We start from the raw sequence: 14,587 nt of genomic DNA, 5'->3' as shown, positions 1-14,587 counted from the left end.
ACGCAAAATGACTATCACAACACAGGATTATCACCTTGGAAAAACCTACGCAGAGCGCAGGAATTAATAAAGTAAATGCATTTTCTGTATTCTTCAGTGGCAACTGTCTGTCAGTCTTTAATCAGACTAATCTGACTTGGCTAAAAATATCTTCAAAAGGAAAAGTATACGGACCAGAGTACAGTCTGTACTTGCACAAACCCTAGCCTGGCACCTCCCTGGCAAAAATATTTGTCTCTTTTTCGGGGCCTTTCAAAATAAATCTTCTCTGAAAGCTTGGCCCTCGACTCCGAAAACACAACAGAGCCTTTCCTCTGTGTGTGTGTGTGGGGGGGGGGGCAACATGCATGCTTACACTGGATCCAAATGCCTTCCTTGTAACCCATGGGAACACTTATCTCTGCTCACAACTAATGAACTAAAGCAAGATCTGACCAAGATCTCTGACTAATCCAAACTCTGCAGTTGAAAGTGAGGGTGGGGGTTGGGTCAGGGTGGGGTTTTTACAGAAGTATTAAGTCTTGTTGAGGAGTCCATGTCACCCCAAAAACACAAAAAACACAAAAAAACGGAGGTAACAACAAGCGGTTGCCAAATGCAGTCTCTGTGAATTGAACTAAAGGTGAATAAGCAGCGATACTAGTCTCTGGATTGATCAAAGTCATGTTGTCGGAAAAATGAAACCAAAATATGCCAGTGCCCCTCGAGGCTGTTCTGCAGCTAACATCCATAGACTGCAAATAAAGAGATAAAACACCAGCAAACTAAATTGTTTAATGGTTTCAAAAATTGGGAGGAAACATTATCTCTGGTCCTCGTTCCCGGACATTCCTCACAACTCTGATAAGGTTCAAGGATGAGCTCTGCAGTATCCGCTGCTGAACTTTCTCAGCCCTTTCTGTATTTAAGCATCAGGTTCGTAAAAAGAAAAAGAAAAGGTTCTTCGGCATAAACTGTTTCCCTGCATTGTATTCTGGCATGCACGGATACACATTGCTTAAAGATGGATAGATTTTTTAGGCTGCTGTGACATTTTGAGTCATTTGCTTTTGATGTTTTGAAAGGTATGATGTGTTCAGGTGCTGATGAGATGCTCAGAAATCTGGGATATGAGAGCTGGCTGGTTAAAAATAATGAAATAATTATTAGCATAAGGTAATGGTGATAAAAAAAAAATGGAGAAAAAAAGTTCTAACCAGTTTTATAGTGGTACCTAGGGTTACAAATACAAATACAAATACAAATGGTGACTTCTACGAAACTCTCCTTCACTGGTTCCCTCACGTGCATATGTGTCGCCCATATTTAAACTATTGAAGTCCTTTGCTTCGCTGCATGTCTGTGCACCTTCCCTATATTTAGCCCCGCACTCTCTCCCCTGGTTCGTTGACCCCCACCTCATCCCCTGCTGGAAAACACCATGAACACAATTTGAAATGGTCCTCTTGCCTACAAGACATGTATTGTTGGCTGAGACTTGTGTCTTAAAGTCACGGTGCGGACTGAGCACTCCTCAAACTGTTTGCTATATATGACAGAATAAATATTCCAAGAAAAACGTCACGACGCAATCACAAGATCGCTAACATATCATCACCAACTTCCACTCTGACGTGTTTACGTGAAGTTACCGAGAACCTTAGTCATCACATTACAGTTTCCAGAAACCGTGTCGGCTGCCTGGGCTTCATTACCTGTCCCCTTATTGAGACTAACATCATGTGGCTGCCAGCATCAACTTGTCCTCAAGCGTCGAACATGTATTGGTGCTGAGCACCTCGGCCTCCGTGTTACTTTTATGTAACTGTCATGACAAAAGGCCTGACAGCAATGTTTGGGTGGTTTCAGTGGTTGAGCCAAACTGACGGTGAAGTGAGGAATCTCGCAGCGCAAGTCCCGATGACTGCTGGGAAACAACAGAGGGCCTGCCAAGGGGGGCGAGCACCAACATTTAAAGACACATTCAACAGGCAATGGGAGGACGGTGCTCAGCAGTGCAGGATGTGTCAACAGAACACGTCTGTGTGTTAATCATCGCACAACTTGCTCTCCCTATCTTTCTGGCACAAAACACACACACACACACACACACACACACACACACACACACACACACACACACACACACACACACACACACACACACACACACACACACACACACACACACACACACACACACACACACACACACACACACACACACACACACACACACACACACACACACAGCCTGAGGGTTGATCACTGTGTTACACGTGATGAGGCCTCTCATCAATACAGCTGATTTCCTCATGCCTTTGGTCTTCTATCCGTACGTGCAAAACTAATACTGTGATCGCCCAACAGTGTGTGAGATGGCTAAAATGAGTTCCACGTCAAACAGCTGCATCAACGAAAAGCTGCTTACATGTTGAAGAATTGATCATGATAAGCCAATAATACAGGCGATAACAAGAACAGAGACCATTCGGTCAGTCGGGAGTAGGAGTTTTGAAACTTGACAATTTGCTTTAAACTTACAAAAAACTTTTGACCTCTAATAACTTAACACTTTGGTGACCACGACATTGAACACATTCTCAACTTGTTTGAGAGCAGCTGCTTATTTACTCGTACGGCATTTAAAGAGAAACATTATCATTCATTTGGAGTTTTGTTTCTAGCCTCACGATGAATACAGGCATAACGTTCACTCCCCTTCAAAGGAGCAGTGAGCGATCCAAAAGCAATTCAAGTTTTTTCCAAAAATCTGCTAATATTTCCTCACGGTCCGCGAGCTGTCGCCTTTGTGCGTGTGTGTGTGCCGAAAAAGAATCTGCTAGCGGGATTTTTGGCCTGGTGGTTAGTGCGTCGGCCTCCCATGCCGGAGGTCGCGGGTCCGGTGCCGGAGCGGTACAATCCCAACATCAACAAAGAGAGAAACAAGCTCCCTCCAGAATCGCTGACTGCCCCTTTAATCTCTATTTTTGGTCCCTATCAACACCTGATGGAAATATCTGGCTCTTGAGGTGCTAATCTGCCTAATGCAGCACAACATATATGAGTGGTGACACTGAAACAAAGCAGTAAAGCTAAACATCCCTAAGAGCAACACATTCTCACTGTAACGTGATTTACATTCCATTTTGTAATTATGAAAATATAGATTTTTGCTGGTTTGCTCAAATTCCTAGACATTTCACACTGTGGTTAATTTTATTCAAGCAAAAGACTGTTAAACTTAGACCTAGTTTTGAGATACTGAAAAGACACTAAGGAATACACAATGTATATTGGCTTATTAGAAATTATGATTCCCTGCAGCACTTAAATCACTATCCAGCTGTTCGTTACGGCGTGAAACCACAAGTGTCAGCTGTCAAGGCAGATGTGTGCAGGTTCCACTTAGTTCATCATGGATGTGTGCGTGTCTGACAGCGAGGAAATGTACTGCTCTTGCGTGTGAGTGTTCAGCCATTGTCCTCCGATTGATATGCATGTACAGTCAAGATATGATTCCCTGTGGCCATTTCCTCTGCTTGTCATGACTGTGGTGCAAGACGACAGTACGTTGTGGGTGGGGGCGGAATGCTCGAAACAAAAATTCCCACTAAAGGTCTATTTGTGCGTGAAGTCCTCCTCCCTGGACGCATCTGCTATTTCACCTTTCACACATAAAGTGACTCAGAGCAAACTAACACAGCCCTGATAACAGAGTCATGGCATCAGGACAGACAGTTTTTTCTGCCAGACGTGAACATTTTGCAAAAGATAGTGACGCTGAGGCTACGGGATATGACCTGCATGTCATTTAAAGTCGTGCAAAAGAAGAAAAAAAACAAAGAAGAAATAAAAGAACACTTCATTCTTGCAGCTACACACCCTTTGAGGTTGCTTCATCTGCCGGTGCAGATTATCACAGGAGAATGCTATTTGGGCGAGACAGAAAACCCCAAAACCCGCTCCTGGGAGAGTTCTCTAACAAAACTTGATGGGTTTTTTTTCGTATGGAAGAAGAAGAAAAAAAGAATGGGAAAGAGAGGGGCTTTCTCGGCACACTCTGCACACACACACCTACTGTATCAACCTTCAAGAACGACATCGATAACAGGTTCCTGTCAGATTTTCCCGGCGGTTTGGTGCTTGTAGCAACTGGTAACAAAACAGTGCAGCCATTGCCCCAGCCTCTCGGTTTAATACCTCATGACTAGAAAACATACACACACACACACACACACACACACTGAAGTCTCAGAGGCTGACCAGGAGGCTCTCACATTCCAGACGAGAGAGAGAGAGAGACACACACACACACACACAGAGTGAGAGAGAGAGAGTTGAGAGAGAGAGCGAGAGAGTTGAGAGAGGTCTGACTTGGATTGGAGCCAAGAAAGTTTTCCAACTTGTCTGCCTTTCCCCAGTGTCCTTTGCCAGACATTCGGTACAAAAAGTCCTAGCAGAACTAACAGCAAACAACAACTGCATATGTACTTTTGTATTTACAGGCTGCCCTCACATTGACAAAACAAAACACACGTGGAAAACTTTGGATTAGTTGCTCAGCACATATCATGGCACAAGGGCCCACACACACAGACACACACACTAACACACACACACAAATAAACATAGACACGTGCACACACCTGCTCCTCCACAGACACATCCCGCAGGCCCGGGGCGTCCCGCGGGCCTCGGATCCAGCTCAGTACCTGGCCCATGTTGTCTCCGACTGAGTGTATGTGTGTGTCTGTGTGTGTGTGTGTGTGTATGTGTCTGTCAGCTCCTGCCTTGTCTGCCGGCTTGCAGCATGTTTCCAGCATGCAGGGAAGGGAACGGGAGTGAAAGAGAGAGAGAGAGAGAGGGGGAGGGCCGAGGGACCAGAGGGGGGCGTGGTCGGGGAGCAGAGCAGAGCAGGGGCAAGGCTCAGATGTGGCAGTCACAAGAGGCCGGACCATAACTCTCTGGGCTATAAAGGGAAGTGAGCTGATCCCACCTGATGAGGGGCCACATCTGAGCTGCTTCTCATGGAAACAGATACATCAGACATACACTTAGTGTAAAACACCCTCCGTTTAATCTGAGACACTGTCAACAAGCGCACACCCAGATTTGTGATGAAACGCGGGCCTTGGGCACACACACACACACACACACACACACACGGGCACAGAGACGCGAACACAGTTCCACACTTTTTATCTGCACGCAGCAATAAAACAGGGTTTTGTGTAACCGGCTGGCTAATTGCCCGTGAGAATGACGGGAGGGGCCAGACTATCTGCCAAGGGGGATCAGAGATCGTTCAACCGTGATCCTTTATGACAGCAACACGACCGCTTACAGATAATAACGGGAGTGATTATTGATAAAGACCTGGTCATTTCAACACCTTGGTCGCAAGGTCAAAATGTGACCCATCAATCAACAGCCACTGGCAGGGCCACAGAAAAACCATCGGCGGGAAATGGGGGGATTTCATCATGATTCTGTGAATCTAAGCCGGCTGAGCAACGGCAAAAAAGGTGAATTTAAGGAGCAGGAATGAAGGGAGTGTTTCTAGGTTTGCTCGAGGCATGGGAGTTGGCTTCCCAGAGCATCTTTTTTAAGACAAAGCTTTATTTGATCCACATACAGGAAATTGGACTGGATTGAAGGGGACTTCAATGGATTGTATAGGGAAATGCAGCCGTGCACAACTGAAGCTGTTACATATTGTTCCCATTGTTTCCACGTCATTTTAAAGGCGAGTGCAAAGTGCAACTCCCAATCATATCACAGCGACTTGTCTTCACACATGACTTGGGTGTATTGTGCATCCCTTTGGGTGGAGTGAACAGACAATACTGCCTCTGACTGAGTCACTGTGGTGCAGTGAGTCTGACGGCCAAGCCTTTCGCTCACATGTATTTTTACAGCACACCTCAGCAAAATATGAAAATAATGTTTAAACCAGCCTGACACGAAAGTCCCGTTTGCACAGCACAAAGGCTGAATGGTCACTAAAGCTACTTCACGTGTCCAGTTGGAGACGAGAGCTGTCCCTTTAACAGGCCAAATACAATTCACTGCAATAACAACCTGCTACATATAATCTAGGTGCGATATGACACTGAGACTGGACGGCGAGACACCGCAACCCTGTTGGAAGTCATTACAAACGCGTAAACCCATTAAGTTCATACCAATGGACATGATAAAGGACTTAAACAACACACTGCGCTGAAAAAATATGAAGGTCTGCTGTCTTGTATCTTCATAATATAGAACTAAAAAGACAATTGCATTTTTTTGAATAGAATTCATTAAAAGGTCGTGACTGCTTTACATTCAGCTCAAGTACATGTCATAGACTCCGGTGTTCCAGGGGGTTTTCTAACCTTGAGGCGGGGGGGGGGGGGGGGGGGGGGGGGGGGGGCAAGGAGCAAAAATACAGCCTGCGGTGGAACGGACAGGTGCAAGCTGTTCTAAAAACAGGGAAGCCACTTATTGTAGTTTGTCCCGATGATTTGTGCCACAGTCGACAGGGGCAGCAGCAGTAGCCGTGGTCGTGAAAGCTCGGGGGGGGAAACCCTCAGTGCGCGATATGCTTCAATTTGTGTAAAAGGATCACACTCCTCTGAGTCATAACTCGGGCATATCTGAACACAAAGACACGATAAACACATGTTACATTTAATGTGACCGACACTTTCTCAGAATATTGTCATCTCCAACATTTGCACTACAAAGTTTTTTAACGCCCCCATTTAACAGTTTTTATTTAATGTTACATGCTGTAAGTGTATTCTGAAACAAAATGAAATATATTTTTTTAAATAAGGAATATAAAATGAATCCTAAATTGAATCAGATTGTTTGAGTCAAGCCAGCAGCCAGACACACCCGTGCTCTTCTTACTAAGGGAATATGAAGGTTTGTCCCAACACTGCTGCACTTGCGGGTCTCTCACATCCTGTGAAGCCTCCGTCTGCTTCTAATGTTTTGGGACATTATCTTGCTGAAGGATGAGCCGCAAACCAACCACTCTGCCGTCTACGGTCTCTCTATCAGCCTTTATCTCAGCACTACTTGCTGCAGTGCAGTACAGGGCACATCAGAGGGTATGGGAGCTGTTGGGAGACCTGTAGGAATTCTGTGCATCAACCGTTCACATGAATATCCATAGCTCTGCTGAGAATTTATTAAAAAAAAGATGCACTCCTTATTACTCTGGCTAATTTGCCTGAGAATCGTCATATTTTCGAACTTTAAAATGAATATTGGCTCCAAAAAAAACTGGACTCAAGTTGTAGGCCGCAGCTCCCTCAGAGTGACGCCACGTCAGACTTATGCTTCCTGTTTGCCATCCCCCACAGCATTGTTGGAAGTGTACTTTCTAAGTGTAGTCCCGTGGTTGTTATATTTCTGCAACACTGGACATGGATTTCAGTCACGTTGAGCAACGTACAGGTCAAAGACCTGGTGGAGGCACGTTTGAAGCCGCAATGGAATGAAATCTTACAAGTCTGCTTTTTAATCGTTTTTCTTCTCCCCCCCTGCATGTACAACACCTATAACAACAACATGGCACACTCCCTGTCGGAGACACACCACTTTGGCAATGTCAAGTGCCAACTGGTCCAGCCTGTAAAACTAGCTGATGCACCATGCGAAACAACAAGGGATGTCGTGTACTAACTCCATCAGGCCCCTTCACCAACCTGCAGCGCTTGTGTTACATGTGTTGGTGCTGCAATTTGTCTTTACCAGTAACTTGACATTTGCTCAAAGAAGGTGCAACTTTAGTGACGGGGGGCAACTATGAGCTATAGCTAATGTAATGAGTTTGAATGAGGAAATACTAGATTTTGTCATCGACATGTTTGCGTAAGAGCGTACGAACATGAGCATGTTGTATGCAACCGGACTCCTCTGCTCGACGGGTACGCATCTCTATATTTGGCCTCACACCACCACACACGCCGCTTCACCCGCACCGAGCGGCTACAGCTGACCAGGAAATGTAGGTAGTAACAAAATCCATTGAATTACAAATAAATGTGAGTTTTTTTGCTCTTGAAATATCTGAAAAACTTTTTAATTGCAAATAAAATACATTTTGCTGCAGCATCAGCAACACACTACTGTGGCAGACACAAATGAGCTGATGAGCACTGCACTGAAAGTGGTTGAAACAAAATTTAGGATAAAGCAGTAAAACCCGAGCTAAACTCATCCCACATTGTACACGGGAAATGAAAGTTCTTATACTCATGAGGTTGTTCTTATGTGTAGACTTTCTTGTGTTAAAGTTGATGGTGATTTTACCATGAGCGGAGAATCTGCTGGTGCACTTTTTAATAGGTAGACAAACCCGTTTCGAAAGGGAACTAAGAATTCCACCAATGCGTTCAGAGTCTCAGAGTGAGTTCACATGTTCCCGGTGCTCAATGTGCACAGGCAGGTTAATAAAGTGCTACATCAGTAGCTCAAATCAACCAGATCACCGGCGTTTGACGTTTGACGTTTGACGGCGGGAAAAAAACGCACAAGAGTTAATGTGGCTCTCAACCTCCTCGTAAACTGAGAGGGCACGAACAACTATCTGGGGCGCCAGGTTGGCAGTCGAGCGTCTCTTATCTGAGGAAACAGCTCAAGCGTGACTGCACTCAGCAGAGGGAGACAAATACAAGCGTAGATTTCCCTTCCCGTCTATACTGCAGTCCGGCACACAGCCATTTAACTCGAGAACAATATCCACCCCGAGGCCAAGTGTGTTAGACGTTCCTGACCTGTGGCCACATTTTAAGGCCTCAAATTCTGCAACACAAACCCGAGAGTCAAAGAGTTGTAACTATCGCGTAGGAATTTAAAAATATTTCAAACATTTTCTCATGAAAACTATTTCTTAAAAGATAGTTGTTGACATACATCATGCCCCAACCTTATCTGCAACCTTATCCAAGTGAGTGCAGGGTTGAGAAACTGAGGTTTCATATCATTACATAATGTTAGCATTCTTGATAGAATCTGTTGACATAGAGGCGTCAACACCCCGGCAGTTCACTGAACTGGAGAACATGTTAAAAAAAAATAATCTGTGCAACAAAGATTCTTGCTATGTGGAGGGGGGAAAAAAAATCTAGATTTTCCTCTGAGTCCTATGAGACAGAGGGAAGGAGGTGAAGGATGTACCTTGCCGTGGGAGTATCCCACTGTGGGAGAGTAGACCGACGACCTGCTACTATGTTTGACATCAAGTCGGGAGGCAGCTTCTCCATTTTGCTACATGCACAAACACACACACACACATACACACACGAGTTATTGTAAAAGCAAAGGATTCGAAGGCTGAACAAGTTTTTTGGGGGGGACGGGGTTAAATTCAATGGAATGTTCGTACAGGATGCAGTGATTACAACCTATTGTGTTGGTAGATTATGAATTTAATTTAACATCTTATTACGATTCTTACTTCTAACAGTTTTCTAACAAGAAGGATCTCTTCAAATACAGTATAGTATTTTTTTTATGCATTATCTTGAGAAGTAATAACTGTGTGCCATACTATCATGCCACTATGCAATAATACTATGGCTGCAACTAGCGATTCTTTTCATTATCAATTAATCTGACGATCATTTTTCTCGATTAATTTGTTTCCCAAAACCCCCAAGACGATGTTTTGTTTTGTCCATAAAACTACTTGAACCAATTAATCAACTATCAAAAATTGTTGGCGATTAATTTAGTAATCGAATAATCGATCGACTGTTGCAGCTGTAAATAATACATTTGAATGTTCAAATGAACATGTTCATCACTGACTGAATTCATCTGAAATGAGGACACTACTCCTCAAGTCTAATTCAAACCTGTATGTGTGTGTGTGTTGTGTAAGGCTTATCTCAATTCAAACAAGCACACACCCTCATGTCCACAGCAAATACCGTGTGTGACAGAATATGGGCAAAGCCCTTGCCATAATTTATATCCCATGAAGGCTCATCACCATGCAGCCTATGCCAAGGGGATAAAGCGTTCGGCGCAGCTCGTCTCAACTCTTTCAGACTAGTTGTGCTGGTTTTACGCGCTGATGGCACACATGCAGCTCCTACAGGTCCCAGCCTTGCCTCGGCCGAGTCGTTGATGTGCATCGCCAGAGGGTCGAGGACAAGAGGGGGGGGGGGGAGTGGATAAAGAGGATTTACTCACGAGGCTCATCCAGTACGCCGCATACGCCATGAGGAACCAGGAGCGGAGGACCTGGACTAGAAAAGGTTTCCACCCTGCGCTGCCACTTTCTCTACCCGTCCTCGGCGCAGGAGCCTCGATGTCAAGCCTCCCAAAAACACTATGTGTGTGTGTGTGTGTGTGTGTGTGAGAGAGAGAGAGAGAGAGAGTGCCACTCCCCGCGCACTTCGAGTGATTAATCAAGCAAAGAAGAGTTCTGCCTGTGCTGGAGACTTCCTCTGACTCAATGAGATCGTGGTCGGAGAAAAAAAAAAAAAAAAGTCACTCTGATCCAGTGGGACCACTCTGGCTCCCAGCCAAAGAGCACTGGAGCACTGACCTGCACTGTGTGAACTGCTGCCACCCTCTCACTGCCATTACCTCACACACACACACACACACACACACACAGAGAGAGGGGGGGGGGGGGGTCCAAAGAAGGAACTTGATAAACTGATATTGTGATTGTTCCCTGTTTAGGGGGGAGCTCGGCCAAATACTTTTGGAGCCTGGTGCGTCTTGCGCATGCGGACGGTGCATCCCCAGTCAACGGCCGATCGTCGACTGGTTCCACGTATATGCTGAAACACAAACCAGGTTGATCTCGCTGCAGTCTGCAGCATATGCTGTGCATCTGAGTTCGTTTCCTTAAAGCAGCAGCAGCAGCATCCTGTGCCAAAATCCAGCCCAAACTACAACAGCCCTCACACCAAAACGAGCCACACAACTGCTTTCTGAAGTCGCTTGGACGAGAGTTCTTTCGTCGGTAGAGCGGTTCCAAAAACTCGATTTGTACCTTGAATTACTTTCCACGGCTACAAAAATACCGATCAGCCACAAAAAGAATGTGGTGACAGATACTTCCTGTTTGCAGCTGCACGCAGCAGCCCCAGGGCCGACCGAGACAACTGGCTGTCGTTGCGACTTGAATCGTATTCTGTAAATTTAGGCCAAATTTCTCCGTCTGCCCGTGATGTGGTACACTCACCTCCTTCGCCTCCTGTGCCTCCTTTGTCTCCTTTGGGTGTTTGTGGTGGCCATGGCTTCTCTTCTTGTGTGGCATCTTGAAACTTTTGTTGTTTGTTTGTTTACAAGCAAAGTTCCGTGTGCGCTCCCTCGGTCCTCTGTTGGAAATCGGAGTTTTGAGAAAAACAGCAACTGACAAAGGCTGATCTGCCCCTTGGAGGAAACTATATGCCGCCCCTCCCGCTGAGAAAACGTCGATGACGGATGGAAGTTGGCATAGGCAAATTATTTTAGCGATGTGCGTGCGCGCGCGCGTGTGTGGGTGTATCTCCAAAAATGTTTTTTGCAGCGAGTGAGGTCCACTTTATTCATTCCACATATGATGCTCATAACACACACACACACACACACACACACACACATCTGACACACACATCTCATCGCATATCGCTGTCCCGTGTGAAACATGTCAACCACAATGGCAGTGCTCCTCAGTGCAGACTTGGAGGAGATTATGACAGATATTTATAGGCATGAAAGAATTTTTTTTTTTTTGCATGGACATCGTTATGCAGAAGTTTTTTTTCTTCATGCGCGAAAAGCTCTGAGTGGGGATGCGGTGCACGAAGGGACACGCCCCCTCGGCCCAGGAAGAGTTGACTCACCGCTGATGTTTGTCCTCGTTTCCTCTCGGTGCGCTGCTTCCCCTTTGTGAAAGCGCAACGCTGCCCTCTGGTGGCCACACGGCGCGACTGTCTGAGTCAAGACGAAGCCACTGCAGATTAACATGAACATTATTGCAGTGGCTTTCGTGTTGATTGATTAACCAATCATTTTTAGCTTTCTATTTTAATATAAAACCATATGTCAGCCGTCTTCAGTCTTCTGTCTGAGTCCTTTTATCATTTTACCCACTGGTTCCAGGGTCTGAGACGAGAGGATGTGTTGTGATTTGAACGTTGAAGATCTTTGCAGTATAGAATAGAATAAAACTTCTATTGTCAACAAAAGTGGAAAATTGTCTTCGGCTCACTCGCCAATAAACGGACAACGGCGCAAAGACGGTCAATCATAAAAACCAACAACAATGACTTATTGTCATGTCTGTGGATTGGAATTGAGTTGGAATCAGAATACTTGTGGCACGGTAAAGCTGTCATCTTGGGCTCCTTTTTTTTTCCAGACCAACGGATTAATCAATAATAATACAATTATTATATAAAGGACGTCTAGCTGCAGCCCAGTTTCATCTTCAAAGACACTCTGCTAGATGCTGGTCACGTGTCCTGTGTAATATAATATATAATATATTATGATGATGATGATTAATAAAGAAATAGAAGATGACACATTCATGCACTGCAGGTTCAGATAAAGACAGAATTTCCATCCATGCAATACTAATTAATCTAAAGTTGGAGTGCAAATAAGCTGTTGAAGCATAAACCAAACAAAGTATTTGTTTATTTTGGAGTAAATTATCCCTGCAGTGATCCAATATATTCTAATATTTCTTCAAGTCATGAACCAGTAAACCTTAAATATTATGTTCGTCATAAACATGTGACATGGCACTGTTTTAATTTTTTTGCTCTGTTTTGACCTCCTCCTCCATCACTGTTTCTTTTTTTCTTTTCTCATACTTATTAAAGACAGTGAGTAATATATGTTGCTATGTAACATCCATTATTATATTGGATTTCTGTTTCATTTTGATGCAGTGATGTGATACAATGGATACAATGTTAATATGAACAACACCAGTGGGACATTTTGTGTCCCTGCCAGAATAACAATGCTTATTCGAATGACGTGAAAGGATATCACTGTGAGTTGGCAACAACAACAAAACAGAATTTTCAAAACAAAAACTAAATGAGTTCATCACTGAGATGGGTTTCCTGTCTGACCTGCCTCCAGGCTTTTTCCATCATCACTTATCTCAGTGTTTTGGCACCGGTGGCCTCGATATCAGTGATATGGGACAGAGGAAGTAATGACTCACATGTCTGAGCATCAACAAGCTCCATCACTCCGATGCCCTTCAGAGTCCACGTGGCCTTCACGACTCCTGATAACCGTACGAACGGCCCCACATCCTCGGACTGGTTCCTCAGTCTATCGCCTGCAGAGTGATGCCAATCTGGCACAGCACCCCTCTGATAACCGGTGACATTTGTACGCCGTTGGCCGAGCTTTGGTGACATGAATGAATGAAACTGACTCTTAACCTTTGCTTTTTTTTTTTGTTTCTTCTCTGACACTGATTTTCACCGACTGAAACACTCACACACTTGGTTAATCTGCAGCCAATGTAGTGTTTGTAGACTGGATTATCGTCTGACAGCTTCTTGGTGACTGATAGAGGAACACAGTCATCTAAAAATCTGTTTAAATCTAGTCAGTAAAATAAAACTATCAGAGAAATAAACAGGGCTTTAGACAGAAATAACTCTGGGGTTTAGGAGTCAGCTGAGTATGGGCATCAGTGAAAAGGAACATGTTAGATACAGTTGTGCATCAATGCATTAGTTTCCTATATAGTCTATTTAATATAAGATGATTGAAAATGTAAACATTATTGCTTATTTACTGTAATCCCAACTGAGACTGGACTTCAAAATATATGATAGAACTAAACCCGATGAGCCTGAATGTGGTCACAGATTTTGTGTGTGTGTGTGTGCGTTCATGTAAATGGTAAATGGACTGTATTTATATAGTGCTTTTTCTAGTCATATAGAACACTCAAAGTGCTTTCCAGGAAAGCCACATTCACCTATTCACACGTTCACACACATTCACACACGTTCACACAGCGCTGCTATTCACCGCGCCTTTTTTTTCTCTATCATTCATACACATTCAAACATCACTGGAAGAGCAGCAAGAGGCAATTTAGGGTTAAATGTTTTGCCCAAGGACACATCGAGCCGCCCAGTGTGTGTGTGTGTGTGTGTGTGTCTGTATGTATGTCAACATATATATTAGAATCCAGTTTTATTTCTGCTGCTCTTTTCTGGCTTGTATCTTTAGCTGTTTTTTTAAAAAAAAATGTCTATTACTCTATGAATAAGGTTTATTCATAATTTTAATCTAAGCCACTAAATATATTGAAATATTAAAACATTTGCATGAAACCTATTTCTTATCTACTTATCTATCTTTGTCTTAATTTCTTTGATTTAACTTTGAAGTTTTCCTTTAAATACTTTTGCAATAATATATATATATATATATATATATATATATATATATTGCACATTTTAACAGCAGTGTCACATGCAATGTCAATGAACATTGTACAATTTCTAAATAATGTCATACACACTTCCGCAAAATCCGTAATGACAATTCATAATGACGATTGGCTATCAATTGAAGAAGAGCTGATTGGGTTGGATCTGCTGTTTTAGTTTAGCAC

The 14,587-nt window shown here is 43.9% G+C and overlaps 1 protein-coding gene across 41 annotated transcripts in view; it reads right to left on the bottom strand.

Moving 5' to 3' along the window:
• Positions 1–11,475, bottom strand: part of cast (calpastatin) — a 34,986-nt gene extending 23,511 nt beyond the window's left edge. For 10 of the 41 annotated variants that reach the window (XM_047332500.1, XM_047332501.1, XM_047332504.1 and 7 more), the window contains exon 1: positions 4,629–4,818. In XM_047332500.1, coding sequence (XP_047188456.1) covers positions 4,629–4,805 — 177 coding nt within the window. In that variant the 5' untranslated portion in view covers positions 4,806–4,818. Of the gene's footprint in view, positions 1–4,628; positions 4,820–9,159; positions 9,250–10,179; positions 10,345–11,185 lie in introns of those variants that run through there. The other 31 variants (XM_047332522.1, XM_047332514.1, XM_047332521.1 and 28 more) reach the window with 15 other exon arrangements.
• Positions 11,476–14,587: the final 3,112 nt, after the last annotated feature.

This window comes from Scophthalmus maximus, chromosome 6 (genome assembly GCF_022379125.1).
Source record: "Scophthalmus maximus strain ysfricsl-2021 chromosome 6, ASM2237912v1, whole genome shotgun sequence".
NCBI classification, from domain to species: Eukaryota; Metazoa; Chordata; class Actinopteri; order Pleuronectiformes; family Scophthalmidae; genus Scophthalmus; species Scophthalmus maximus.
The sequence above is the reverse complement of the archived record's forward strand: the minus strand, read 5'-3'. Positions and strand labels throughout refer to the sequence as shown.